Source organism: Saccopteryx bilineata, chromosome 4, assembly GCF_036850765.1.
Source record: "Saccopteryx bilineata isolate mSacBil1 chromosome 4, mSacBil1_pri_phased_curated, whole genome shotgun sequence".
NCBI lineage: Eukaryota > Metazoa > Chordata > Mammalia > Chiroptera > Emballonuridae > Saccopteryx > Saccopteryx bilineata.
In genome coordinates, this window is record NC_089493.1 from 266865466 (window position 1) to 266893464 (window position 27999).

The window sequence follows — 27999 nt, forward strand, 5'->3', positions numbered from 1 at the left end:
GAGGAGAACAGAAGCTCCATTATCCACGCATGCTACAGATGGCTTTTCCAGTCTACCTGAATCATTACCAGCTAGAAGCAGCTGTCATTGGGACTTGGACATGAGCTGCAAAGTATAGAATGGTGACAACAATTCCAGTGCCATGTGGACTTTTCCGGTGGGGAACTTTCCTGGACTCCTGCTCCCTGTGACAGCTCCTAACAGACTGAACTGTGGTTGGGTTGCATTTTTCAGGGATTTGGCATGGTGATGGGGCCAACTTGGACTTGGGGAACATGTTAAGGACACTACTCTTTTAGGGATTCTTGCTGTATTGGCCAAGAGTTTGCTTAAAGGCTTTTAATCACTGTAAAAAAAATAGAGGACTGGATGAAGAAGATGGGGCACATATACACCATGGTATATTATTCAGCTAGGAGAAATGGTGACATCGGATCACTTATAGCAGAATGGTGGAGTCTTGGTAGTATTGTGCGGGGTGAAATAAGCGAATCAGAAAAAAACAGGAACTGCAGGATGCCATACATTGGTGGGACATAAAAGCGAGACTAAGAGGCATGGACAGGAGTGTGGTGGCTATGGGGGGTGGGGGGAGGGAAGGAGGGAGAGGGGGAGGGGGAGGGGTACAGAGAGAACTGGATGGAGGGTGGCGGAGGATGATCTCTCTTCGGGTGATGGGTATGCAACAGAACTAAATGACAAGATAACCTGGAAATGTTTTCTTTGAATGTATGTACCCTGATTTATTGATGTCACCCCATTAAAATAAAAATTTATTTATAAAAAAAAAAGAACGATTGTACAGAGCTATATACACCAAAGTGTGTACACTTATGTACATGTAAGAAACATCCAAGCCTGTAGAGAATTTTTATTAGAGTTTATCTGAAGCAAACAACATATGTCAGGGAGCAAGATTTCAAATGCTCCAGAGAATAACCGTTTTTGCAGTTTCCTTCATGCATTTGAAATTAAGAAGGGCAGTAAGGAAGATTACATGAGGATGGGAGAAAGCAAGGTGGAGGGTAATCACTCTTTAGAAGGAAGGGTGTGTTAACCCAGATGCACAGAAACAACGGGCAGGGCTTGCTCAAGGCAAAGGTAGCCTTTTGCAAAGAAGTTATGTGCCTGGGTGTGACTACCTATCACAACCTGCCCGGTTTAGGAACCCCAGTCAGGACACATACAAGAATCAAACAATGAATGCATAGATAAGAACAGATAGATGATTAATGTTCCTCTCTCTCTGTCTGTCTACAATCAATCAATAAAAGTTGAAATAGTAGGTTAACAAGTCCCTATGCCCACCAACTACATGCAATAATTGTTACCATTTGCTTATGTGTGTACAGGGTTGGTTGGTTGGTTTTGCTGAACCATTTGAAACTAATTTGTAAACATTAAAATATTTCCTTTCTTGAATACATGAATATTTCAGCATGCATCTCCTAAAAGTACATTCTCTTCAAAACCACAATACCATAATCAGACTCAAGGAGATTAACAATTAATGATAATTCCCAGGATTATCTAATATCTAGACATAGTTTCCCCAATTGTCCCAGAAAAGTATTTTATAGCTGTTTCGTTGGTCACCTCAGGATCCAGTCAAGGATGGAGGCTACCCTGCCTGCTGCGTCACTGTCCCCAGCAATCTTTTATCCCTCACTTTTTTAAGCAACCAGTCCAGTTGTCTCATATAAAGTCCCACCTTCTGGATTTGTCTCATTTCCTTGAGTTGTCATTTAACTCGTTCCTCTATCCCCTGTATTTCCTGTAACTGGGAAGAGAAGTTAATGTAAAGATCTGACTGGGGCCTGACCAGGTGGTGGCGCAGTGGATAGAGCATCGGACTGGGATGCGGAAGGACCCAGGTTCGAGACCCTGAGGTCCCAGCTTGAGCGCGGGCTCATCTGGCTTGAGCAAAAAGCTCACCAGCTTGGACCCAAGGTTGCTGGCTCCAGCGAGGGGTTACTCGGTGGACCCGCGGTCAAGGCACATATGAGAAAGCAATCAATGAACAACTAAGAAGTCGCAACGCGCAACGAAAAACTAATGATTGATGCTTCTCATTTCTCTCCATTCCTGTCTGTCCCTGTCTATCTCTGCCTCTGTAAAAAAAAAAAAAAAAAGATCTGACTGGGCTCAGGTTAAATGTTTAGACAGTAGCTCACGGGTGGTACAGTATACATAGGGGAAAGGAGTATGATTTAGTCTCCATGTTTAGGCTGATCATCTGGAACTGGCAGACATCACAGGGAAAAAGAGAAGGCTGCATATAGGGGTCAAAGCTGCTCAATGTGGCATGGGCTACCCTGTGAGATGGTGAGCTCCTCATCGCTAGAGGTGGCTGGAGGACCACCAAGCAAACTCATGAGGTGTCTCTTGCATTGGTTAGTGTCACACTCCCCACACCCACTCCAGCTGGATACTTTAAGGAGTGTTTTTGGTTGTTACAATGACTGCAAATGTTAACGGACAGTGGATACTCATGGCCCTGCAACATATGGGACAGTCCCATAAAAAGAACTAAGAACTTCCAGATGAGCAGCTTGTTTAGAAAATGGCTTTCGATCTTCTTTCAGCAATGAAAATATTTTTCACACAAGAGCTTCACAGACCCAGAATACAGAAGAGAATCACAGTGCTTAAATGCAGGGTGGCTCCCACCATGGCCCCTCTCCAGAACCCTAAGGCACCAAAGAACACGTGTGGCCCAAGATCCAGACACTTCTGAAACTCCCTGCCTCTATCACAGGAGTGGGACATTCATTCCAGTCCCCACAGTTGTCACCCTCAGGCTCTAGTCACCTGCAGGAAAACGCTGACCCTCTCAGGCTCAGGTGAGGGGACAGCAGTGCCCACCTGTCTTACAAGGACTGCAGGAAGTATGACCCAGCCAGTGCCTGGATTATGACAGGGGCTCTATGTTAATTAAAGTCAAATCCAAATTTCATTTAGTCTCTTGAATTAGAAATATTCACATGGTAGAAGATTCAAAAGGTGCAAAGAATTGATACTGCAGCTGTCTCCAGCAGATGGAGGTATATTCTCTGCCAGCACACACTGGTTTTTTTGTTTGTTTGTTTTTTGTTTTTTTGTATCTTTTCGAAGTTGGAAACGGGGAGGCAGTCAGACAGACTCCCTTATGTGCCCAACCAGGATCCACCCAGCATGCCCACCAGGGGGCGATGCTCTGCCCATCTGGGCCATTGCTCTGTTGCAACCAGGGCCATTCTAGTGCCTGAGGCGGAGGCCATGGGACCATCCTCAGCGCCCGGGCCAACCTTGCTCCAATGAAGCCTTGGCTGCAGGAGGGGAAGAGAGAGACAGAGAGGAAGGAGAGGGGGAAGGGTGGAGAAGCAGATGGGCGCTTCTCCTGTGTGCCCTGGCTGGGAATCGAACCCAGGACTTCTGCACACCAGGCTGATGCTCTACCACTGAGCCAACCAGCCAGGGCCCAGCACACACTGGTTTTAAATAGGCACATACTCCTCTGTTCCTTGCTTCTTTCCACCTAGAAATCGCAGAGATCACTTCATCCCAGTAATGTACATGAAAAGGTGTCAGACTCTTCTTTTTGTAACCGCTTTTTATTAATTTTTTAAATAGCCAATCACTTAAAATAATTTTTTTCCATTGATTTGAAAGAGAAGCATCAATTCATTTGACTCAGGTAGGTGTTTCATTTAGTTGTGTATTCATTGATTGCTTCTCCTATGTGCCCTGACCGGACGTTGAACCCACGACCTCAGTGCACAGGGATGAGGCTTTCTCCACTGAGAAAAGAGGTTACAGGCCCACACTCCGCCAGGGCCTGTAACCTCTTTTGAAAGTGTACTACAGATACATTAAAGTGCACATAAGGGAAACACTAATTGAATTCTCACCAAATGAACACACCCATGTGAACAGCACCCAGATGAAGACACAGAAGAATCCAGGCCCCCAACACCAGCATCATGTTACCCCAATAGTAACCACTATCCTGACTTCTAACATTGTTTAGTTTTGCCTGCTTTCGTATTTTTATTATATTTTTAAAAGACTCAGAGCATGTTCTCTTTTGTGTTTGGCTTCTTTTACTCAGCACTGTCTCTGTGAAATTCATCCACATGGTGTATAGTTGTAGCTGATTCATTCTCACTTCTGTGAGCTACTCCAAAGAAAGAATACATGACTATTTATCCATTCTACTGTTGATGGGTGTCTGGACGGGTTCCAAGGTTTAGTTATAATCAATAGTGCTGCTGTGAACATTCTTGTATACATCTTTTTTTGTTTGTTTTTTTGTTTTTGTTTTTGTTTTGTTTTGTTTTTGTTTTTTTACAGAGACAGAGTCAGAGAGAGGGACAGACAGAGAGGAACAGAGAGACGAGAAGCATCAATCATTAGTTTTTCATTGCACATTGCGACTTCTTAGTTGTTCATTGATTGCCTTCTCACACGTGCCTTGACCACAGGCCTTCAGCAGACTGAGTAACCCCTTGTTGGAGCCAGCGACCCCAGGCTCAAGCTGGTGAGCTTTTTGCTCAAGCCAGATGAGCCCGCGCTCAAGCCGGAGACCTCAGGGTCTCGAACCTGGGTCCTTTCACATCCCAGTCCAATGCTCTATCCACTGCGCCACCACCTGGTCAGGCTATACATCTTTTGATGAACAAAATTCTGTTTGGTTTTCTGATAAACAGGTACCTACCAGTACATGCCTCATTTGATTTTAGGGCTGCACAGTTAACTGTTGCATGAATAAAATATAATTTATAGATATTTAAATTGCTTCCAACTTTAACCTTGTACAATCATTTTCCATGAGTATGAATATAGTAAAAGTGGAATTGTTCTGTATAAGATGTGTTCCATTACTAAAGTGAAATTTAAAACTACTCTGCAAACTAACCTTTTCTCCCAGTCTTTGTCAATATAGGCATTCTTAGCTTTTTTTTTTTCTTTTTTCCGAAGCTGGAAAAAGGGAGGCAGTCAGACAGACTCCCGCATGCACCCGACCGGGATCCACCGGCATGCCCACCAGGGGGCGATGTTCTGCCCCTCTGGGGCGTTGCTCTGTTGCATCCAGAGCCATTCTAGCGCCTGAGGCAGAGGCCACAGAGCCATCCCCAGCGCCCGGGCCATCTTTGCTCCAATGGAGCCTCGGCTGCAGGAGGGGAAGAGAGAGACAGAGAGGAAGGAGAGGGGGAGGAGTGGAGAAGCAGATAGGCGCTTCTCCTGTGTGCCCTGGCCGGGAATCGAACCCGGGACTCCTGCACGCCAGGCCGACGCTCTACCACTGAGCCAACCAGCCAGGGCTGGCACTCTTAGCATTTTGGGCAATCTCTACTGTATGAATTAGTCCGAAGAATTGAATCCATTAAATGGCGGTGCAGTCACAGAGAATGTTTGTTTGTTTTTCAGGGACAGAGAGTGAGTCAGAGAGAGGAATAGATAGGGACAGACAGGAATGGAGAGAGATGAGAAGCATTAATCATCAGTTTTTCGTTGCGACACCTCAGTTGTTCACTGACTGCTTTCTCATATGTGCCTTGACCACGGGCCTTCAGCAGACCGAGTAACTCCTTGCTCGAGCCAGCGACCTTGGGTCCAAGCTGGTGAGCTTTTTGCTCAAGCCAGATGAGCCCGCACTCGAGCTGGCAACCTCGGGGTCTCGAACCTGAGTCCTTCGCATTTTAGTCCGACGCTCTATCCACTGCGCCACCGCCTGGTCAGGCACAGAGAATGTATTTTTAAAAGTCCCCACATATTTCCCATTGGGAAGAGCAGTACTTCCCCTATTGGGGATTACTGTTGGAACCAACGCAAGAATTGCCTCATCAGAATTCTTGAGTTACATTACACCTCTGTTGGAATATTTCCAGTGACAGAGATCTCACTCTGCCAGAACTCACAGGCAGCCCCTCCAGTTTCAGGCAGCTTTGATCGCTGTCCAGTCCTTCCTCTTCCTGTATCTTCCAGTTGTTATCCAAGTTCACGTCTCTCAATATGGAAATGGTTAATCTAACCCCCTTTCAGCTTCAGCTTTCTCTTCTGGCTAAAAATCCACAGGTCTTCCTAATTTACATATAGGACATGGTTTCCAGACCTTTCAACATAATGGAAAGAAGCATCACTTTATTTATCTAACTCTAAAACTACTGCTCAGAGCTGATATTTCTCCCTTGTTAGTCCAGGAGCACTCACTATACTTGATTTAGCTTTTATTAGTTAAAACTCTTGTGGTCACTCATGATACAAACCAACCCAAACTGGCTTAAGAAAAACAAAGCAAAACCCAAATCAAATCCAGTGACTTACATAGCAGTCCCAGTTTAGCAATCCCAGCAAGGGAGGGTTTGCCTCCCTACAAATGTGCATCAATCCAGGGAAGGCTGATTGACCTGCTGGGTCATGGGCACACTGCTTAGACCAATCACTATCCCCGGGAAGATGGGTACTATGATTGCCTAAGCCTGAAGCCTATGTCCTTGCATGGTAGATGGGTGAATGTATGAGAAATAGTGATGATGGCAAGATGAAAATCAGTGAGTGTCTACTACTTTACTTTAAAGAGGGATAGCAGTTGCTTTTTGGAAACCAGAACTCACTACATCTCAGAATGGGAGAAAACTTTATGGATAACTACAAATTCCACAGCAGCATAGTTTAAAGCCAGGTTCCACTTATCTTGAAATAATGCTACTAGGTTTTTCAAAATTCCATTTATTTGGCAAACGTGTTGCACACCAATATGCCAGGCTTCAGTCGATGGGTGGGATAGAAATGAGTACCATGTTGCCCTCGGACTGAAGGACCCACAGCACAGTGGGGAGGCAGACATGCCAACAGGCAGTTGTGAAATCAATGCTGTGAGAAGCTTCCCAGAGGAGGTGGCACTTGAAATAAGCGCAGGGAAGGAGTGGGTTTTTGCCTGGTGGATGTGTGAGAGAAGTGAGGAAGGAGAGGGAGAGCATTCTGGGAACACTGAGTGCAAAGACAGATGTGAGCAAGGCCTTGGATTGTCTCAGAACCATCATGAGTCCAGCACCGTAGGAAGATGCAGTGTGGCGGAGGCTGGGGGCGGGGCTGGTAGAATAGGCAGGACCAGATGGTGACTTCCCACAAAGCGTGGTGACACCTATAGCCCAAGTCACCAAGTTCTCTGGTTTCTACAATACAGCCACCATTCCAGCAACTGTTCCACAAGGACTCCTGCCTCTCCCTCCCTCCACCATTGCCCTCCTATGAATGTAGGTCTCCACGACACCTTATCAAAGGAGGCGCCTTCCCGCTGGTATTCCAGAGAAGGTGGGAACATCCCAGCCTGAAACATTTGCACTGTCAGCAATGAAGAAATGTCCAAACCTGTAGGGAATTTTTATGAGTTTAAGCCAAACTGAGACACATGCCTCAGTCTGAGCATATGCAAAACCTCAAATGCTCCCTTAATGGTGATCTGAAAAAGATCATCAGATAGAGAACAGATTGACAACTCTGAGAGGGGGAGGAGGTTGTAGGGCTGGGTCAAAAAGGTGAAGGGATTAAGCAAAAAACAAAACCAAAAACAAGACAAAAAGCCCTCACAGACACAGACAACAGCACGGTGCTGACCACGGGGAAGGGAGGGTGGGGGGAGAAAGAAGAGGGTAGAGGGATAAACGGTGATGGAGGGGACTTGACTTGGGGTGGTGAGCACACAACAGCAATTGTGCATCATAGAGTTGTACACCTGAAACCTATGTAATTGTATTAACCCCAATAAGTTCAATTTGAAAAAAGAGAATTACTCTGGCATTTCAAAGGGAGGTTAACCTAGATGCACAAGAACAACGGACAAGCATTCCTTAAAAACCTTTTACTAAAGGCCCTGGCTGGTTGGCTCAGTGGAAGAATATCGGCCCGGTGTGTGGATGTCCTAGGTTTGATTCCTGGTCCGGGCACACAGGAGAAGCGCCCATCTGCTTCTCCACCCTGCCCCTCTCCCTTCTATCTCTCTCTTCCCTTCCCGCAGCCAAGGCTCCATTGGAGCAAGTTGGCTTGGGCACTGAGGACGGCTCCATGGCCTCTGCCTCAGGCCCTAGAATGGCTCTGGTTGCAACAGAGCAACAGCCCAGAAAGGCAGAGCATCAATCCTTAGTGGGCATGCCAGGTGGATCCCAGTTGGGTGCATGCAGGAGTCTGTCTCTCTACCTCCCTGCTTCTTTCTCACTAAAGAAAAATACAAAAACAAAAAACAGAAGTTACAGGCCTGGGGCAGTGACCACCTACCATGACCTGCCCAGTTTGGAATTTATGATCAGATCACCCTGTGAGGTTACTTTCGGTTAGATTTGACACAGCATCCCTTTGTCCTTTTTTTTTTTTTTTTAAGACAGAGAGAGGAAGGGAGAAACACTGATTTGTTGTTCCACTTATTTGTGTACTCATTGGTTGAATCTTGTATGTGCCCTGACCAGGGATCGGATCTGCAACCTTGGTGTATCAGGATGATGTTTTAACCATCTGAGTTTCCTGGCTAAGAGTATCATAAAAATAACCCCTTTTTCATCCACAGCACTGACGTGTGTCCTTTTATCTAGGATCATATCAGGAGCAATGCCTGATGTTTACGCATAAGATTCTGCCCAGGAGCAAATTCTAGCTCCCACTCCTGGTGCCCTCAGAAAGCTGGTGGATGAGTTTCTTAGTGCTGTCACCCATTCTTCTGTGAGGTTCATGAGTTTAGGGCAGATCCCTCATTGTAGCTCCATTATATTCTCTTTTACTATCCAGACCCCTGTCCTCAGATACTGGTTTCGGTTTGCCCAAACCTCAAACCTTTCCTTAGCGCCCTGCAGCCTGCAGAGAATGAACAAGATTATCCTTGGCCTCCAGGCACTGTCTGGCATGTCAAAAGAAATCCAGGTGGTCTGACCAGTGGTGGTGCAGTGGAGAAAGTGTCAATCCAGAATACTGGGCTCATTGGTTCAAAGCCCTGAAGTTCCCAGCTCTGACCGTGGGCTCGTCAGTGCAGGGTCACTAGCTTGAGTGAGGCATCATCCACAAGATCCCAAAAGCTCGCTCACCAGCTTGAGCCCAAAGGTCGTTGGCATGAAAAGCCCAAGGTCACTGGCTTGAACAAGAGGACACTGGCTCAGCCCTGGTCAAGGCACATACAAGAAGCAATCAGTGAACAACTAAAGTGAAAGCAACTACAAGTTAATGCTTCTCATCCTCTCTCCCTTCCTGTCTCTCTCTCAATAAACAAAGAAGTCCAGGTGGCCCTTGAGGAAGGGTGTTCCACAGCAGTTGCCCTTGGGAAGGAGAACTGGTGGCCTGAAACCCAGGTTGTTTCAATATATACATAGACAATATCTCATATACATATGTATACAGATGCGTTAGAATAAAATATGTTAGAGTGTTTTGAGAGTATAGAAATTGGGCTTTTCAGGAGAGCTTACATCTGAGATTGGTTTTGAAAGAGAATTGTATAAAATGTACCCATCAGGAAAGTGGGTTGGGGTAATAGAGAGGGCTTGCTAGGAAGGGGTTACAGCATGGACAAGGCCCACAGGCTTGGGAAAGCGGGCTGTTTGTGGAATCATGAGATGTTTGAGGCTGTAGCTCAGGTGACTGAGGCACACCAAGGAGCTGTAGCCCCTTGGGTAGGAGCACCCTACTGGAAGGCTTTCCAGGAAGAGTCTGAGGGTCAGGAAAGGGCTGAGGACAGAATGGGGGACAAAGAAAAAGTAAGAATCCCAGGTTTAAAGGGCAAAGAAGCCAGGCCATTGGGCACCTGACTCTCACTCAAGGTGTCGCCAATCCTTCACAACTCTGTGCCACGCCCCTGACAGATGAATAGGTAAGATCTAATATAGACTCCTGAACTCCCACCCCTGTCAGGGCCAGTCCTCCAGGCTGACTGGCCCAATTAATTCATCAAGCACTGGTGGGTCCAAATGCACAGAATGGAATCTAGGCCAGCCCACATGCTTCCCACTTGACCTCCATAAGGTCGTCAGAGACCCGGACCTAGACTGGAATGCAAGTTGTCCACGCCCTGCAATTAGTCTGACCTGGAGCCTGCCAAGACTGCAGGGCTACGGCCAGCTCCTCCTTTCTCTCTAAAGCTGCACTGTCCAACATGGGAGCCGCTAGCCACAGGTGGCTATTTATCAATAAATTTCAGTGTCGATTAATTAAAATTGAATAAAATTTAATAATTAGTTCCACAGCCATATTAGGTAACTTTTTTTTTTTTTTTTTTTCATTTTTCTGAAGCTGGAAACAGGGAGAGACAGTCAGACAGACTCCCGCATGCGCCCGACCGGGATCCACCCGGCACGCCCACCAGGGGCGACGCTCTGCCCACCAGGGGGCGATGCTCTGCCCATCCTGGGCATCGCCATGTTGCGACCAGAGCCACTCTAGCGCCTGGGGCAGAGGCCAAGGAGCCATCCCCAGCGCCCGGGCCATCTTTGCTCCAATGGAGCCTTGGCTGCGGGAGGGGAAGAGAGAGACAGAGAGGAAAGCGCGGCGGAGGGGTGGAGAAGCAAATGGGCGCTTCTCCTGTGTGCCCTGGCTGGGAATCGAACCCGGGTCCTCCGCACGCTATTAGGTAACTTTTAAGTATTAAATAGCTCAGGTATTTCTGACTTGGCAAATTAAATAACCCCCCAATTTTTTCTCATCACACATTCTCTAAAATGGCCAATGGAACAAAACAAATTATTTAAAATGCACAGCTGGGTTCCTATGAAAGAGAAATGAGATGCCAGAAACAAGAGGGGACCGACTCCCACAGATGACAGCTAAGGAGCTCGCCTGCACCTGCCCTGGAAGGAGAATGGGAGAGTAGCAGAAGCTTGTTCTTAAAGCCCAAGTGGGTGCAGGGGATCGCCTTCGGGTACACCTAAGGTCAGAGCAAACTTGAGATCTCTGCATGAAACTGGACCTTTGAAAAAGCCACACTCAGCAAAAGGGCAAACTTGAGAAATTGTGCCCATCTACAAGGAGGTGACAAGCAAACTTGTCTATATCAGCCTGAGAATCCAAAACCTCCAACCCAACACGGTATGATTTGGGATGTCAATTTCCTGGACAGACAGCCGATACATTGGGGCCCAGTCCAGCGGTACTCCAGTGTATGAGCAAAGGGGGGAAACCCTGAAGCCGTGCGCCCAGGATCCAAGGCTGCAGCAGATTCGGGGAGGTAAAAAATAATTAAGAATCAGCCACACTAAGGATGAGCACACGGTAAGAAATGTCCAAATTCCTGAGGGCACAATCCACCAGAATTGAAACTCTGGGAGATGCAGGCAGATCTCCAGAATACACAACAATCTGAAAGAGAACACAAAATCATTTTTAAAAATGAAGGAGTCACGAGAAGCGGGCATTATGGAGGCTTCTGGGGGTACTGCAATATTCTGTGTACTGGTTACAAAGGTTGGTTCAGTTTTTGACAACTGAGGTGTACACCTATAATTTACCAACTTTTCAGGTTGTATGTTGTTAATAAAATAAGTTAATAAATGATTAAATAAAAATATTAGGGATTAGAACTCTACAGAGTAAGACTTTAGAAGGGGAAGGTTTGTAGAATTAAATATAACTTTTAAAAATGAAAAAATCGCCTGACCAGGCAGTGGCACAGTGGATAGAGCGTTGGACTGGGATGTGGAGGACACAGGTTCGAGACGCCAAAGGTCACCAGCTTGAGAACGGGCTCATCTGGCTTGAGCAAAGCTCACCGGCTTGGACCCAAGGTCGCTGGCTCGAGTAAGGGATTACTCAGTCTGCTGTAGCCCCACGGTCAAGGCACATGTGAGAAAGCAATCAATGAACAACTAAGGTGTCGCAACGAAAAACTGATGATTGATGCTTCTCATCTCTCTCCGTTCCTATCTGTCTGTCCCTGTCTGTCCCTCTCTCTGTCTCTGTAAATAATAATAAAAAAATAAAATGAAATGAAAAAATCACTCAATGAAACACATTTTTAAAAAAGAAATGAGTTACTTATCAGGTAAAATATTCCTGAAATTAAAATTAGTGAACTTGGAGACATATCTGAGGAATACATTATCTGTGGCCAGAATGCACAATAAGCTAAAATGATAAGAAAAAATATAGAAGTTAGAAGACATAGAAGTAACTATCAGTCGATACTACTTGCTTCTCCCCTCCTCTCTCTGTAAAATCAATAAATAAAATAAAATAAAATAAAAATTTTAAATGTCCAGAATCAGCCCTGGCTAGTGGCTCAGTGAATAGAACTTCAGCCTGGCATATGGACAGACCTGGTTGGATTCCCGGTCAGAGTACACAGGAGAAGTGACCATCTGCTTCTCTCCCCCTTTGCTCCCCCTCCAATAGCCAATGACTCAATGGTTTGGCCCCAGGCACCAAGGATAGCTCTGTTGGTCCAAGTGCATCAGCCTCAGGTGCTAAAGATAGCTTGATACTCAAGCACTGGCCCAAGATGGGGTTATTGGGTAGATCTGGGTCGAGGTGTGTACATGAGTCTACCTCACTATCTCCCCTCTCTCACCTAAAAAAAAAAAAAGTCCAGAATTGACAAAAGACTCAAGAAGCACAAACCCACCTATGCTTAGAAACAGTAAGTCTACATTTAGAACCATCATAATGAAAGTGCAGAACTAAGGCAAAAATGTTTAAAGCTACCAGAGGAAAAACATGCTGATTATCTAACAATAAGATTGACAATAGTCAGGAACCATAGCAACAACAGAAGACAAAAAAGACAATGAAATAACATCATCAAATTCTATAGGAAAATAATTCTCGACCATAAAATCAATACCCAGCTTAATCATCCTTTAATAATGAAAGTAAAAAAAAAAAATCTTTTCAGAAAAGAATGAGAGAATTTATCTCTCATTAAGCCTTTCCAAAAGAACTGTAAAGTACACACTCCAGGAAGAAAGCACCGGAATTCGGAACGAAGCAGTAGGCTGCAAGATGTGAAGACAGCAAAGACATTAAAATGTATGTGGACAAATCTAACAAGCTTGGACTTTTAAAAAGCTTACTTTTAGTACTGAAAATAAAATAGTGGAGATCAATAACTTGCAAGATGTTGCATTTATTTTTTCAGGTCTGCACTAACAAAGTGCCACAAATGGGGTGGCCTAAAACCACAGAAATTAGTCTCTCAAAGTTCTGGAGGTCAGAAATCAAGGTATCACCAGGGCTGCTTCCTTTGGGAGGTTCTGGGGGAGAATCCATACCGTTCCCCTCTTCTAGCTTCTGGTAGCTGCTGGCGGCACTCCTTGGCTTATAGCGGCATCATGCCCATTTCCGCCTCCATCTATACATATCTTTTGTGGGCCACTATTAGACCTACTACAGATGGCAAGAGAGTTATTGCTTGGGATTAATTTTAAACTTTTTATATCTGCATGCTGAAAACTGAACTACAACTTCTAAATTCTAACATATTTGAAATAGAATTATAAGAAAAGCTGGGGTAAAAATAAAAATTTTGATCAATTTAATAGAAGATAAAAATCAAAGGAAGGCAGTAAAAAAATAGCAAAGTATATAGAAAGCACAGAACAGGATGATATAAATAATCCAAAATTATCAGTAATCACAATAAATGGACTAACTTGCCAATTAAAAGGTAAACATAATAAGATATAATCATATGCTATTAATTATATTTAATCACAGGCTATTCATGCTCATCTAAATACATAGATTCAGAAAAGCTAAATGTAAAGCGATAAGGGTAAAGATACACTAGGCAAAAAAAAGCTGTTGTGCATGTGTGTCCCATACATTATGAACATATTTAGATGAACTTTAAGGTAAAAATAAAAAAACACTAATAGGAATAAAGAGCCTCACTATATAATGTTGAAAGGATCAGCTGACCAAGATAAAATAACTTAAACTTGTATGCATGTAACAACAGATTCTCCAAATATACAATGCAGATATTACAGAATTACAAGGATAAACTGACAAATATAATAAAATGTATTTTATTATATTCTCCCACTAATTGAGAGTTAGATCAAGCAGACAAAAATTAGTGTGACTCCACATTCAACAATTTAGAGAATACACATGGAACATTTTGAAAAAACTCACCATCTACTAAGTCAGAAACAAGCCTTAATCAACACCAAAATCTTAGTATTATACATACCATGTTCTCTGATGACAATACAATAAGAAATCAATAAGAGAACACAAGTCTCCACAGAGTTGCAACTTTAAAATATTTTGAGTTATTTACTGGTCAAAGAAATAAATACACCACAAAACTTGTGGGATGTGCAAAGAAATACTAGGGAAAAATTTATAACCTTCAATGCATATGCTAGAAATAAAAACCAAAAGTCAGTGAACTGGGCAGCCAACTCAGAGTTAGAGGGCAATAAATAAATAAATAAATAAATCCAAAGAAACAATAAAATAGAGAACAAAGAAACAAGAGAGAGGGTCCATAAACCCAAAAGTTTTTTTTTTTTTTTAGTAAACAAAGACAGTCAGAGAGAGGGACAGATAGGGATAGACAGACAGCAAGAGAGACAAATGAGAAGCATCAATTCTTCGTTGTAGCATCTTAGTTGTTCACTGATTGCTTTCTGATATGTGCCTTGATGGTGGGGGAGCTATGGCAGAGCGAGTGACCTCTTGCTCAACCAGTGACCTTGGGCTCAAGCCAGCAACCTTGGGCTTCAAGCCAGTGACCCCCCTGATCAAGCTGGCGACATTGGAGTTTTGAACCTGGGTCCACCGCATCTCAGTCCAATGCTCTATCCACTGTGCCACGCCCTGGTCAGACAAAAAGTTCTTTCCAAAAAAACTTTTATTGATTTTTCGAGAAGAGAGAAACATCAGTTTGTTGCTCCATTTATTTATGCATTCATTGGTTGATTCTTGTATGTGTGCTGACTGGACGGAACCCGCAACTTTTGCGTACTAGGACGACATTCTAACCAATTAAACCACCCAGCCAGAGCTAAAAAGTGGTTCTTTTAAGAACCTAATAAATATTCTGAAAAGAGAGAGAAAATGAGAACAAAAACTAATGGAAAGAAAAAGGACCATATTATAGATATAGATATAATATACTGTGGCATTAAATTTAAAATCTTAGTTGGAACAGCCTGACCAGGCAGTGGTGCAATGGACTGAGCATTGGCCTGGGACGTAAAGGACCCAGGTTCGAAACCCTGAGGTTGTCAACTTGAGCGCGGGTTCATCCGGTTTGAGCGCAGGCTCACCAACTTAAGCATGGGGTCATTGGCTTGAGCGTGAGGTCACAGACATGACCCCATGGTTGCTGGCTTGAGCCCATGGTAGCTGGCTTGAGCAAGGAGTCACTGGCTCAGCTGGAGCCCCTACCCCCATCCAGTCAAGGCACATGAGAAAATGATCAATGAATAACTAAGGTGCTGCAAAGAGCTAATGCTTCTCATCTCTCCCTTCCTATCTGTCTCTCTCTCAAAAACAAACAAACAAAAAAAAACCCACCAAAAATAAAAACCTTTGGTAAGCTATCTTATATAACTTACCAAAATGCATTCAAGAATAGAAAACCTAAATAAACCTATAGCCATTTTTTAAATGGGTAACTTAATATCCAACCACCAATTGGTCATACTGGGGGAATGTATAAATATTGAATAAAACATCTATTCTTTAGTGATTAAAGGGGTGGAATGTAAGTCAATAGGGAGTGGTAAGGGGGCCCTGGAGGTTCAGCACAGCCTGGGGGAATTAATACTCAGCTTTAGTGCCTGGTGCCATGAAGAAATGAAGGTCCGGGGTCACCAGATCCTCCCAATTTGGAAGACAAGAAATCGAGACATTGATGTGAATTATGTTCCAGTTCTTCGAAAGACTAAAAATGGAGACTCTTTTGTAGGAGAGTGAAATTTGATTTGTGTTCCCTCACCCTTTTCCCGTTTGTGACTTTTGCTCAGGCCACAAGGTATAGATTTTCAGCAGGAGCCCTGGGGAATACAGGCTGCTCTTCTGACGTCAGGCCACAATGAGGGCTCCTTCCTACTCAGGAAAATGGAAACGTTTGAGAGAGCAATGGCATGCCCTGGTTTTGATTAGAAGAAACATAATGACTGCTGTGTGGAAAATAGATCAAAGTGGCAGAGTTGAAGCATCCTTCTTCAAATATTTCCTCTTCTTATTTGAGATCTTCTTGAGCAATTTTTTTTAGTTATTTTGCAAAATTTGCACATTTTAGTGTTAGTGTTTTGGTTAGGAAAAAAAAGCATATTCAGTACTTTTTTTTCCTTCTTTATTTTCATCGTGTACAGATGAAGATTACATGTGTCAACTTCAATTATTTTTCACATTCATATTCATTTGGAAAGTCTCTGACCTAGCGTAAATCATGCCTGTAACAGAAGCTTTACAGGAGCTCAATACAGATGCTTATTAAGGTTCACACAGCAGTGAATCTGTCCAGTTTGTAAAGTATCGATGTGTTTTTGCATGTAAATTGAACATTTAAGTCATTTTATCTCAACATAAAAATGATTCATAGTTCAGATTGTTTTAGATAAGTTAACAGTATTATACCAACAAAACACCAACATTTCAGAACTTAAAAATAGCATATATACTGAAAGCTGGTATCACAATGACTATTATTCCTATCTTACAAAGGACTGACAAAAACAACTTGCTGAGGTCACATAGCTATTAAGTGGCTTGGCCAGGATTTAAACACAGGCAGGTTCACCACTACACTAAAGGCTTCTCAGAAAAAGTAGTATCTGAGTAGGGCCTTCAAGGAGGGTTGCTTTCTCTCACATCCAGGACTCATGTGAACTGGTAAAGGGTATCCAACTCTGGGAAGGAGTTAGGGAACAAATTAGAATGAAGGCTCATGAGGACAACATCAACAGAGGTTGGACATCTAACTTTGCCATGGAGGCAGTCATCTCGTTTATGGAACTTTGTAGCGCAAGCCTCAACCCTCTGAATCCAGGGTGGGAAGTGGGCTGTGTGCTGGCGAGCAGCGGAAGGAAAAAGGGCCTATGCTCTAGGTCTAGGAGTATGGCCCAAGAGGTGCTTGCGAGGTAGAAACAGGGATTGAACCAAGAGGAAGGGAATGATCCATGGACGGTCTGGTGCTGAGAACCGTGACCATAGGGCTTCCTTGAATTCTTCCCTCCTTTCATTTCATTAATGATAAATTATCCCTTCTCTTTAAGAGCTCAGTGGGAGATGACACAGGGGACCCTCTCAACATGGTTCCTGTCCTCCAGATCTCACCTAGCGGTGACTTTGAACTGGGACACTTCGAAAAATAATGTAAGGCCACTGAATAATAAGTATTAAGGTCACAATAAAACTGGGATAAATATTAAGGTTTTCATTTAGTCAAATGCATTTAAGTGCACTTTAAAATAATAGAGTTGAGGGAAAGAGATATGGAAGGGGAGGTTCAAATTTAAACTGTGCAGAAAGAAGAAACCATTGATTCTTCTCTGAGCCATGTGCTATATTCAAAGCTCTGGGACCCTGGGCAAGTTATTTTTCTCTTTCTAGGTATTTCACATCTATAAGTTATAGGAGAGATTTGGAAATTATACACACAAAACACCCATAATGCCACCAGACACATAGTAGGTAGGTGCTCAATATAGATTATTGAGGACAGAAATTTTACAAAAATTTTCTCAATCTTTTTTTTTTAGATTCTTTTTATTCACTTTTTTTTTATTAGAGAAAGGAAAGAGATAGAACGGGGGAGGAGCAGGAAGCATCAACTCCCATTTGTGCCTTGACCAGGCAAGCCGGGGGTTTTGAACTGGTGACCTCAGCATTCCAGGTCGATGCTTTATCCACTGTACCACCACAGGTCAGGCTCACTCAATCTTTATAACACTGAGGAGGTATATGATATCCTCCCCTTGAGACCTTATAAAGGTTTAGTAACTTGCTTGAGGTCACACAGCTAGTTTAAAGGCAGAACCCCGTTTACTTTGGGTCTATTTAACAGTAAAGTGGTCTTATTAATTGAAAAAAAAGGAAAAAGAGACAAAAAAAATAGTCAATCCCAGTGCTGGAATAAACAGCAGAAAACGTTTAAGTTTAAAAGCATTTTTAAACTTTTATACCTACTTACTATACTTCAGTACTTATTGGTATACGCAAAAATTCTGAGATTCTTTTAAATTTGCCTAGAAACATTAGGGTTTGGAGTATCTGATATTACCACAATCTCAGAAGTGTGATTCTCAACGCATATCCATCCTTTGCCATTGCTAGATGAATTCACGTGAGGGCTGAACTCTTCTCTAGCATATGCCTTCTACAAAAGCAACACGCATCGACTCTTGCTAGTAAAACGATTACCTACACTCTAATCTCACCACCCGACCCCTATCCCAACCTCAAAACTGAGGCCTAGAGTAGACCCTGGACGGCGATTCATATCTACATCTCCATCGCCTCACAAGCTCGGATCCTAAACCCAATCTCACCCCTTCAAAGCCCTTCGCCCCAGTGAATTCTCTGCGAGTGCCCAGCTCTGGAGTCTCCAACCTGGAGGAGGTGGCTGCTTGGCGTTAGCCGATGACCCTATGGCGGGGAAGAGGTGTCGAAGTGGAGTCAAACTGAGCAGGACTCCGGGTTCCCGCCAATTCTGGAGTACGAAAAAGCTAGGCGAAAACAAAGCACTGCGGGCCTGGCACGGGATCCAAGGGTAGCGGGGAAAGTAGCCATCAGGGCGCGCAGATGGAGCCACCCAGAGGTTCCCGAGTGAGGGCAGAGATCGCACCACGGGCGGGGCGGGACGGGGCGGGGCGGGAGCAGTAGGCTGCTGCGAGTGAAGCCGCAGGGATAGCACACAATGGGCCCGGGGGCGAGGCCAGGCGCGAGGCAAAGGCGCCGCCGCAACACGCGGGCTGCAGAGCACACCAAGCCAGAAGCCGCCCGTCCGCCCAGGCCGGGCGCGACGCGGCGTACGTGCGCGCGCGTGCGCGTGCGTGCATGCGATTTGCGATCAGGCGGCTCTGCGGACAGCCCCGACGGCGGGGCGGGGGGGAGTTATATTGCGGGGTCCTTCTTCGCTCACCCTGGTTCCTCTCGGAGCGGAGACGGCAAATGGCGGATTTCGATACCTACGACGATCGAGCCTACAGCAGCTTCGGCGGCGGCAGAGGGTGAGGGGACCGTGCGCAGACCCTGGCCGGGTGTAGGGGGCGGGCGGAGTCAGGGACTCCAGGGCGGCGGCCTTCCCGTGTTCACCCGGGGCGGTGAGAGGTAGGGTACGTGCTGGGCCGGTGAAGGCCTGGGAGAGGCGCCTGGAGGGTTGGGGCCTGGAAATGGCGCGCTCGGGGAGGGGGCGGTTAAGCTCCCGGGGTCTTGATCGCAGGGCGGGTCCCTAGCTCTGCCGACGACGACGTGTCGTCTTCCCCTTTCCTTGGCCGCAAGGCCACGCTGTAGCTGCACTGGGCACCCGGGAAGAGGGAGCACCGGCTTCCAACCCCATCCCCCAGTACGGCGGAGCCAGCATGGGGCTCTGCTGCAGCGCTGGGCCGGGACCGCAGCCTGCCCCGCTCAGGTCCCGGTCCCCTCCTCGGCCCTCGTGTTTACCTTCGCTGCAGGCGTCCTGACCCCCTTCTTCAGGAGGCCAGCCGACTGGGTAAGGTTCGGAGGCCAAGAATGGGACGATCCCCTTCCCTTACGTGTGAGGCAGGGATTTGGCGACTGGAGCCCGGGAATGGTCTGATTCAAGTCGGGAAGGGGGAGACCAATCAAAACGAACACATCGGAGCATTTTTTATTCTTTCTCGGGCCAGAGTGCCTTATTGACAGGTGCTACGTGGTTGCCGGCAGAAAATACGACTTCTCCCTAGTTTTTCGTTTTGACCTAGAGAAGGATGAATCACATTGAGCCTTGTTCCGATTCTGAACATATACATACAGACTATACAATTGAGACGTCCTGTTTAAAAGAAAAATCCCTGACTAGTGAACAAAAAACTTATGGTGTTTAATTCCAGCAACCCACACTGAATTATTTTTTTAAAAACAAGTTACCCATACAGGATTTAGAAGGTAGACTATAAACATCTTGCTGTTTGTCAAGGACACACTTGGCCTTTGTGTGCTTTTACAGAAAGGATTACTTTCCCAGGATAACACCACAATAGTACCTACTGAGGTGTCCAGTCTCCTGGGTTTCAATCCCAACAGTATCTTTGTTTGGTGAAGAATGATCTTTTAATGCCTTGGTTTGGGAATGGCTCAGAGGTTTGTTTGGGTTTGGGAGTGTACCCAATATCATTCATTACACTATAACGTGGAAGTGGAGCCACCTGTTATTTCAAAGAACATTTTATTTGCTAATAAAAAAGAAATAGATGTTGGGTGACATGTGAAGTTGTTGCCTTCGGGGTAGGTTTTTAGACATCAGATTTGTACTTGAAATTTAATAACTAGGATTTTTTTTTTCTACTTTCATTTAAAAGTACCCAGGGAAACTACTCTTAAACAGAGTGGTATAAGGCAGATCCAAGGAGTTAGTTGCTTTGGCCTGCAATAAGTCATATTTTACTGAGCCTGGGGATTTTTTTTTTTTTAATTCTTTCTGCCTGTTCACAAATGTGCCGACCCCTCTGGCCACTTGAGGTGTTCAAGTTAGACTTTTAGTGGATGTCTATTTTGACAGTTGGAAGTGACTTGAATAATACAAAGTGATCAAAAGTAAAATTCTGTTAAGATATAATTTATATTATGTATCAAAAGACAGATGAAAATGTTAGCCAGTTGCTCAGATGTACTCCAGAAACTGATGAGAGAGAACAGGAGCTAACATTTGTACCTCCCTGTGTTTCAACTGCCAGTCCACACAAAAGAGTTAACCCCTCTGATGTTATAGGTCAGGGGTCCCCAAACTATGGCCTGCGGGCCGCATGCGGCCCCCTGAGGCCATTTATCCGGCCCCGCCGCACTTCCGGAAGGGGCACCTCTTTCATTGGTGGTCAGTGAGAGGAGCATAGTTCCCATTGAAATACTGGTCAGTTTGTTGATTTAAATTTACTTTATTTTAAATATTGTATTTGTTCCTGTTTTGTTTTTTCACTTTAAAATAAGATATGTGCAGTATGCATAGGGATTTGTTCACAGTTTTTTTTATAGTCCGGCCCTCCAACGGTCTGAGGGACAGTGAACTGGCCTCCTGTGTAAAAGGTTTGGGGACCACTGTTATAGGTTATAGACCCAGTCATCTTAGTCGAAGTTGATTATGCTCAGGGTGATTTCTGCCTTAGCGATCCCCAAAATCATTCTCCTATTTTCATTGGTTTCCAAGTATAAAAAGGTTGAAAACCATTGCTCTATACTACCTATGCTTTCTAATAAAAAGTCAGTGTACTGTTAAGTACCTTCTACATTTTTCCTTGACGTCATATTCATGTAAAAGTACATAGGAAATATTGCTCAGATTCTTAAAAATCCATTGGTGAATTTGTATGTTCATTTAGATCGTGTATTGAGTGGACCCAGAAACTTCAAAGACCAGACTTGTAATGTTGTGGTCTGTGCAGAAGCTTTCCTTTTCCCAGAGAGTCAGTGTTATTTAATTTCATCAATGTTAATTCAGTCTTACCTGTTATTGGGATCTCTGAAATTTAGCAAGATGTTAGGATAGTTGACCAGATATTCTTTGATGGAAATTTCAATTGTTTGAAGTATGTTCACACCAACACATGTCTCTGTGCTGTTTGCCTATGTTCAGATAACAGTGCTTAAGCGTTAATAGAAGATTATATCACCTATTAAAAGCTAGTCATAGGCCCTGCCAGTTGGCTCAGTGGTAGAGTGTCGGCCTGGCGTGCAGGAGTCCTGGGTTCGATTCCTGGCCAGGGCACACAGGAGAAGTGACCATCTGCTTCTCCATCCCTCCCCCTCTCCTTCCTCTCTGTCTCTCTCTTCCTCTCCCACAGCCAAGGCTCCATTGGAGCAAAGTTGGCTCGGGTGCTGAGGATAGTTCTGTGGCCTCTGCCTCAGGCGCTAGAACGGCTCTGGTTGCAACAGAACGATGCCCCACATGGGCAGAGCATCGCCCCCTGGTGGGCGTGCCGGGTGGATCCCGGTCGGGCGCATGCGGGAGTCTGTCTGACTGCCTCCCAGTTTCCAACTTCAGAAAAATCCAAAAAAAAAAAAAAAGCTAGTCATATATTGCTTTGGTACTTTTGTAAGGCACCTTCCCTTTAGTCTATAACACCTTGGCTAGATAAGATGCCGCAATTCTAAACCAGTTGGGTCAAGGTGAGAATAATACAAGTTTGAAATGTATGGTTATATTCTAAAAACTTAGTTTTTATAATTATACGTTCCCTGTAAGTTGATTTTATAGTCATAAGTAGTTTTCAGGAAGCAATATTGAACAACTGCTATGTTTTCCCAGCCTATAGAAAGGCATGTCCCCAGCAGCCAAGGAGAGAACCAGAGGCTACCTTGTTGCTCAAAAAGCAAGTCAAAACAAAATTCCAAATTGTCAAGAGTTGATTGTACCAGATCTTGAATGTATTTTGTTTTTGCAGTTTTCTGAACTATGGTTCTGAGGTTATAGTTTTTCATTTGTCATTGGGGAGTAATACCGATTTTACATTTCTGACTGCAGTAAAGCATTCTGAGTTTTTGTAACCTAAAACCATCCATCTTGAGAATTGGGATGAAACTTGGAGTTAGCAAGAATAGAGAGGTTGCTGAAGTAGTAATTGCTAAAAATTGATAAAACTACCAAACCTAAGTAATATTCTTTATTAGGTTTTAGTTAAGGAGGTTAGAATTTGAATCTTGTAGGTAAGCTTAGTATCTCTGTCTAAACTTCAAAGCATATTTAACTTAAAACTGGAAAGAAAGCAGTATATAAAAACAGCTATTTCTACTGATAACAGAATCTATATAGGTATTGAAAAGCTTATTTTAAAATTCTGTTTACCAGCCTTGGCCCAGTAGCTCAATTGGTTAGAGCATCATCCCGACATGCCAAGGTTACAGATTCAATACTCAGTCAGGGCACCTAAAGAATCAACCAATAAATGCATAAATAAGTGGAACAATAAATTGATTTCTCTCTCCCTTCCCCTCCCCCCCCCTCTATTCTATTCTCTAAAAAGTAATAATAAAACATTTTTAAAAATTTGTTTACCTATCAAATGGCAAGTTGTTTGGGTTTATTGACATCCTTCTCTCCATTTTGCAGTCTCCCAATGCCTGATTCCAAGTTATCCATCCCCTATGAAAAGTTTTACCTAAATATTTGGTTTTACCAAGAGGGCTCTAGGAGACACTTCAGGCAAAAGCGCTAGCTTCAGAATCATGCAGACCAGAGCATGAGTGTCAGCTCAACCAGGTATTAGCAGTATGATCTAGAACAAGTCCTTTACTTCTCTGATCCTCATTTTCCCCACGTGTAAGATAAAAACTCCTCTACAGGGCTGTTGGGAGTACTAAATGAGATTTGTCTAAAGTGTGCGGCACAGTATCTAGTTTATAAAAAATGTTTAATAATTGGTAGTTCTTGCTTTATAATTTTTTAATTAAAGTATTTTCCTCTGCAATTAGTAAAGTTAGGGAAAGTTCTGTTAACTGGAGTGAATTTTTACTTAACTGGCTATATTTCTAAATCCAAGTAAAAAATCTGTTCATTTAGGGTACCATAAGTATTATAAATGAGTATTAAGTAATTTGTTATTGGTTACAGAATTTATGCTTGGAATGTTTAATATAAATACCTCTGAGATTTCTAAAAACTTTCTTAGTATATTTTTTAAGTTTATATTTTTTGCCATGACTAGATGGCTGGTTGGTTGGAGCATTGTCCTGATATGCAAAGATTGTAGGTTTGATCCTTGGTCAGAGCACATACAAGAACGGGTCATTGTTTCTGTCTTTCTAAAAAAAAATCAATAAGTTAACAAACAATTTTTTTTAATTGACCTTAGGATCCTGGGCAGACTTGACACGACATAATTCAAGTCTTCCCAGAAGCTTAGAACATCCAAAGCAGTATGTTTGAGGGGATGTGTCAGTCCATGATCAGATTCCATCTTTCAGTTTCCAGCTTCTCCTAAGAAATGGAAGGGAGGAGAGCCTGCCCTGCCTCTTGGTCTTTTCATTCATGTTGTCTTAAAATTGAATGTCCTAGGTTCTTGGAAGTTTTCCCATGTTTCTTCTTGATGTGGCCCTTTGGATGTACTCCAGCATGTTGATATGCCAGTGACAATATGGCGCCTCCAGTTAAGTGTTGTACTCCAGTAGAGGGTGGATGGAGGGAGACTCTGGTCTCCCTTGTTCTGCACATACTCTTCTGTAATTAATCAGTTGCATTTTTGGAACTTTTTGAATATCTGGCTTAATAGAAGACAGTGGTTTCACTTACCTGCTTCTGAGATAGGTTTTAGTTGACATAGGTATATGAACAAAGATATACTCTTCACCCATACACAGATAAGCAGTTGGAAAAGGGAGTATTTTAATACTCAGGTAATTGTGGATATTCTTATTTGGTACTGTACCAAAACTCAACAAGTGGTAGTTCCCACAGAAGTTAGTTGTGTGTATATAACCTGAAATTACTGCTCACAAAAATTAGGGGATATTTTATAGGTTCGTATTCATTTTTGAAATATCCCCTAATTTTTGTGAGCAGTATATATCTATAGATTTTTCATACTGTTACATTAAAAATCATTCAATCAGTCTTGTATGTTTTGAATGACATGATACAAAATGGTCCTTTGGGAAATAATAGTCGACTGAGTATGCAGATCTTCTCAAATGTTGACACATTCCATTATATAGTAATCATGTTTATTATTACTATCAATTTCATCTGAAAGAAATCCAAGTTTTTTGGGAATCTATCACACTTGTATTGATGAATACAGGTTTTCTAAAGTTTGGGGGTTTTCTTGTTTTTTACTTGAAAGCGTGCGTTTTACCATTGGCAACAGGTACCGTTATATGTAGTTGTTTTCCTTGAAATGACAGGTTCTCTTTATTTTCAAGAAAATGTCTGCCAAATACCTAAGTCTGAATAACCAGTTTGTCAATTTTTTAAAGTAAAAATGATGTTGCATACTTGATTGTTGGTGGCACAGTGGCTAGAGTGTCGACCTGGAACACCACCAAAGGCAAGGCTTGAGCCCCAGGGTGCCAGTTTTGTTCCCGCCAGAGCACGTGTGAGAAGCAATCAGTGCGCAACTTAGTAGAACGAGTTGATGCTTCTCATCTCTCTTCTCTTTCTCTCTCTTCCCCTCTTCCTCCTTCTCAAAAAAAAAGATGTTTCATGAAAAGAATAGCTAGTTCAGCTTGTAACTCACATCAGTGGTCCCTAACCTTTTTTGGGCCACGGACCGGTTTAATGTCAGAAAATATTTTCGCCCTAGCCGGTTGGCTCAGCGGTAGAGCGTCGGCCTAGCGTGCGGAGGACCCGGGTTCGATTCCCGGCCAGGGCACACAGGAGAAGCGCCCATTTGCTTCTCCACCCCTCCGCCGCGCTTTCCTCTCTGTCTCTCTCTTCCCCTCCCGCAGCCAAGGCTCCATTGGAGCAAAAGATGGCCCGGGCGCTGGGGATGGCTCTGTGGCCTCTACCTCAGGCGCTAGAGTGGCTCTGGTCGCAACATGGCGATGCCCAGGATGGGCAGAGCATCGCCCCCTGGTGGGCAGAGCGTCGCCCCTGGTGGGCGTGCCGGGTGGATCCCGGTCGGGCGCATGCGGGAGTCTGTCTGACTGTCTCTCCCGTTTCCAGCTTCAGAAAAAGTGAAAAAAAAAAAAAAAGAAAGAAAATATTTTCACAGACCAGCCTTTAGGGTGGGACAGATAAATGTATCACGTGACCGAGACAAGCGTCAAGAGTAAGTCTTAGACGGATGTAACAGAGGGAATCTGGTCATTTTTTAAAAATAAAGCATTGTTCAGACTTAAATATAAATAAAACGGAAATAAGGTGAGTTATTTATTCTTTCTCTAGGGACCAGTACCAAATTGGCCCACGGACTGGGACTGGTACCGGTCCGCGGCCCAGGGGTGGAGACCACTGACTTACATGAATGTGTGCTTTTCCTGGAGCTAACCATCCTGTAAACAACAGGTGCTTTGTCCCCATTTCGTAACATGAGATATTAAAAATTGGTCATAATTTAATAAAATTAATGTTTTACTGCTTGTTTTATCAAGCACATTCTTTATTGAAGCTGGCTTTTCCCCCCTTTAATACTCAAGTGAAGCATGAGTAATCATTCAATTTGTTGCTCCCTTGATTTGTGCTAAGGCCAATTGTAAGATCAGTGTAGGTCTCGGATAAAGAGGGAAGACTTAACAAGGATTCAACAGCTAGTAAGCCTAAGGCACTATTAAATAGGAAGGTGTGGCTCTGGAGGACAGAGCTGGAACCAAAGAAAGTACATTTTCATGCTTTGTAGAGATTGAGGATAATAAAGAATTGCAACCTGAGATAATCCGTTAATGGAAAAACCTCAGTGTGGTCTAGGTTGGGTTGACATTTACTAGTTGCTCATTTTACCTAACAGTTAAAATTAATCTGAACATTTTCAATCATAAACAGAAGTAAAGACTAATACATTGAACCTTCATGCAGCCCTTACCCAGTATGTGTGGTTTTATATACATATAAAGTAAAATTTACCATTTAAGTGTGTTCGTTGTCTCTAATGTTCACAGTGATTACAGTGGTGTGTAATAGTTACCACTCTATTTCTAGAATTTGTACATCATTCCAGACAGAAACTACTTGTTAAGCTAAGCTACTCTCCATTTTTCAGTCAGCTTAATAAACATTTTGGCTATTTCTATTTCATCTGTTTTCACTGTTGGGGGGAGAGGATAGAATATTTTAAAGCCAATCCCAGCCATCCTATTCTATCTTAAAATACTTGGGACATTTGACTATATGTATCTAATTGAGAAGAGTCTTTTTAACTACTAATTTTTCTGTTATCCAGTCCGTGTTTGTTTTTTCCCCTATTTCAAAGATTACTTCATATAGTTACTTTGTTTGAACCTACAAAATACAGTATATTTGATTATAGAGAACTTAAACAAAAGCAGTCTAATCTAATGATCCACTTCATGTATCTATTACCCACTTTTTTAAAAATGACCATTCATTTTAGCTATGCCTCTTCTGGATTATTTTAAAGCAAACATTAGTGATATTTCATTTGGAAGTACTTCAGTATGAGTTTCAAAAGTAAAACCTTTTAAAAATAGGACTACTATATCAACACATCTGAAAACGTAATATAATAGTAAATATTAAGTTTTTAAAATATTAAGTATAATATATTAAAATATTTTAATATTAAATATTAAAAACTATAAATAGTAACCCAGTAAATATTGAGATTTCTCTGATTAGCTCATATATTTTGATGTGCAGCTGATTTAGAGTCAGGACCATACAAAGTTTATACATTGCTTTGGTCGTTCTGCCATTTAAATATCTTAATTAATAGGCTCCTCTCTTTTTCTTGACTATTATAAAGTGGGAGTGTGTATAGCTTTTATCTCAGGTACTTCTTATGCATTTAATTTTTCTAATTATGTGAGAAGTAGGCATAAGTTAAAATAAATTTGGTAATTGTCATACAGAATTGTTAATATTAAGTATTCTTTTTAGTGAGTACATGTTTTAATACAGGTAACTCAGATTTTTGATATTTCAAATGTTGAATGAAGAAAAGCTCTGACTGAATGCCTTTGAACTCTAGATTTTAAATGGTGGTCTTTCTATGACATTTTATAGTTATCTAATAGAAAAAATTTAAAAGTAAATTTTGTAGTTGTAAGGTAGTTGGAGCTGGTTTGTAGAATGTCAAATCAAATAATAAGTATTCGAATTTAGGGGAAAAGAGCTCTTGGCCTGTGAAGTTTAGAACCAATCCACAGAAATAGTTTACACCATAGCTTGAAGACAAATGTTTTTGTTGCAGTATTCTCTGAGGACCAATAAATAGATACAAGATTTAAGACTTCATTTCCTCT

The 27999-nt window shown here is 43.0% G+C and overlaps 1 protein-coding gene across 3 annotated transcripts in view; it reads left to right on the forward strand.

Annotated features, from left to right (window-relative positions):
• The first annotated feature begins 18814 nt into the window (after nucleotides 1-18814).
• The window catches only part of EIF4H (eukaryotic translation initiation factor 4H), a 28341-nt gene continuing 19156 nt past the window's right edge, over nucleotides 18815-27999 (forward strand). For 2 of the 3 annotated variants that reach the window (XM_066274569.1, XM_066274571.1), the window contains exon 1: nucleotides 18987-19142. In XM_066274569.1, coding sequence (XP_066130666.1) covers nucleotides 19084-19142 — 59 coding nt within the window. In that variant the 5' untranslated portion in view covers nucleotides 18987-19083. Of the gene's footprint in view, nucleotides 19143-27999 lie in introns of all 3 variants that reach the window. The other variant, XM_066274570.1, reaches the window with a different exon arrangement.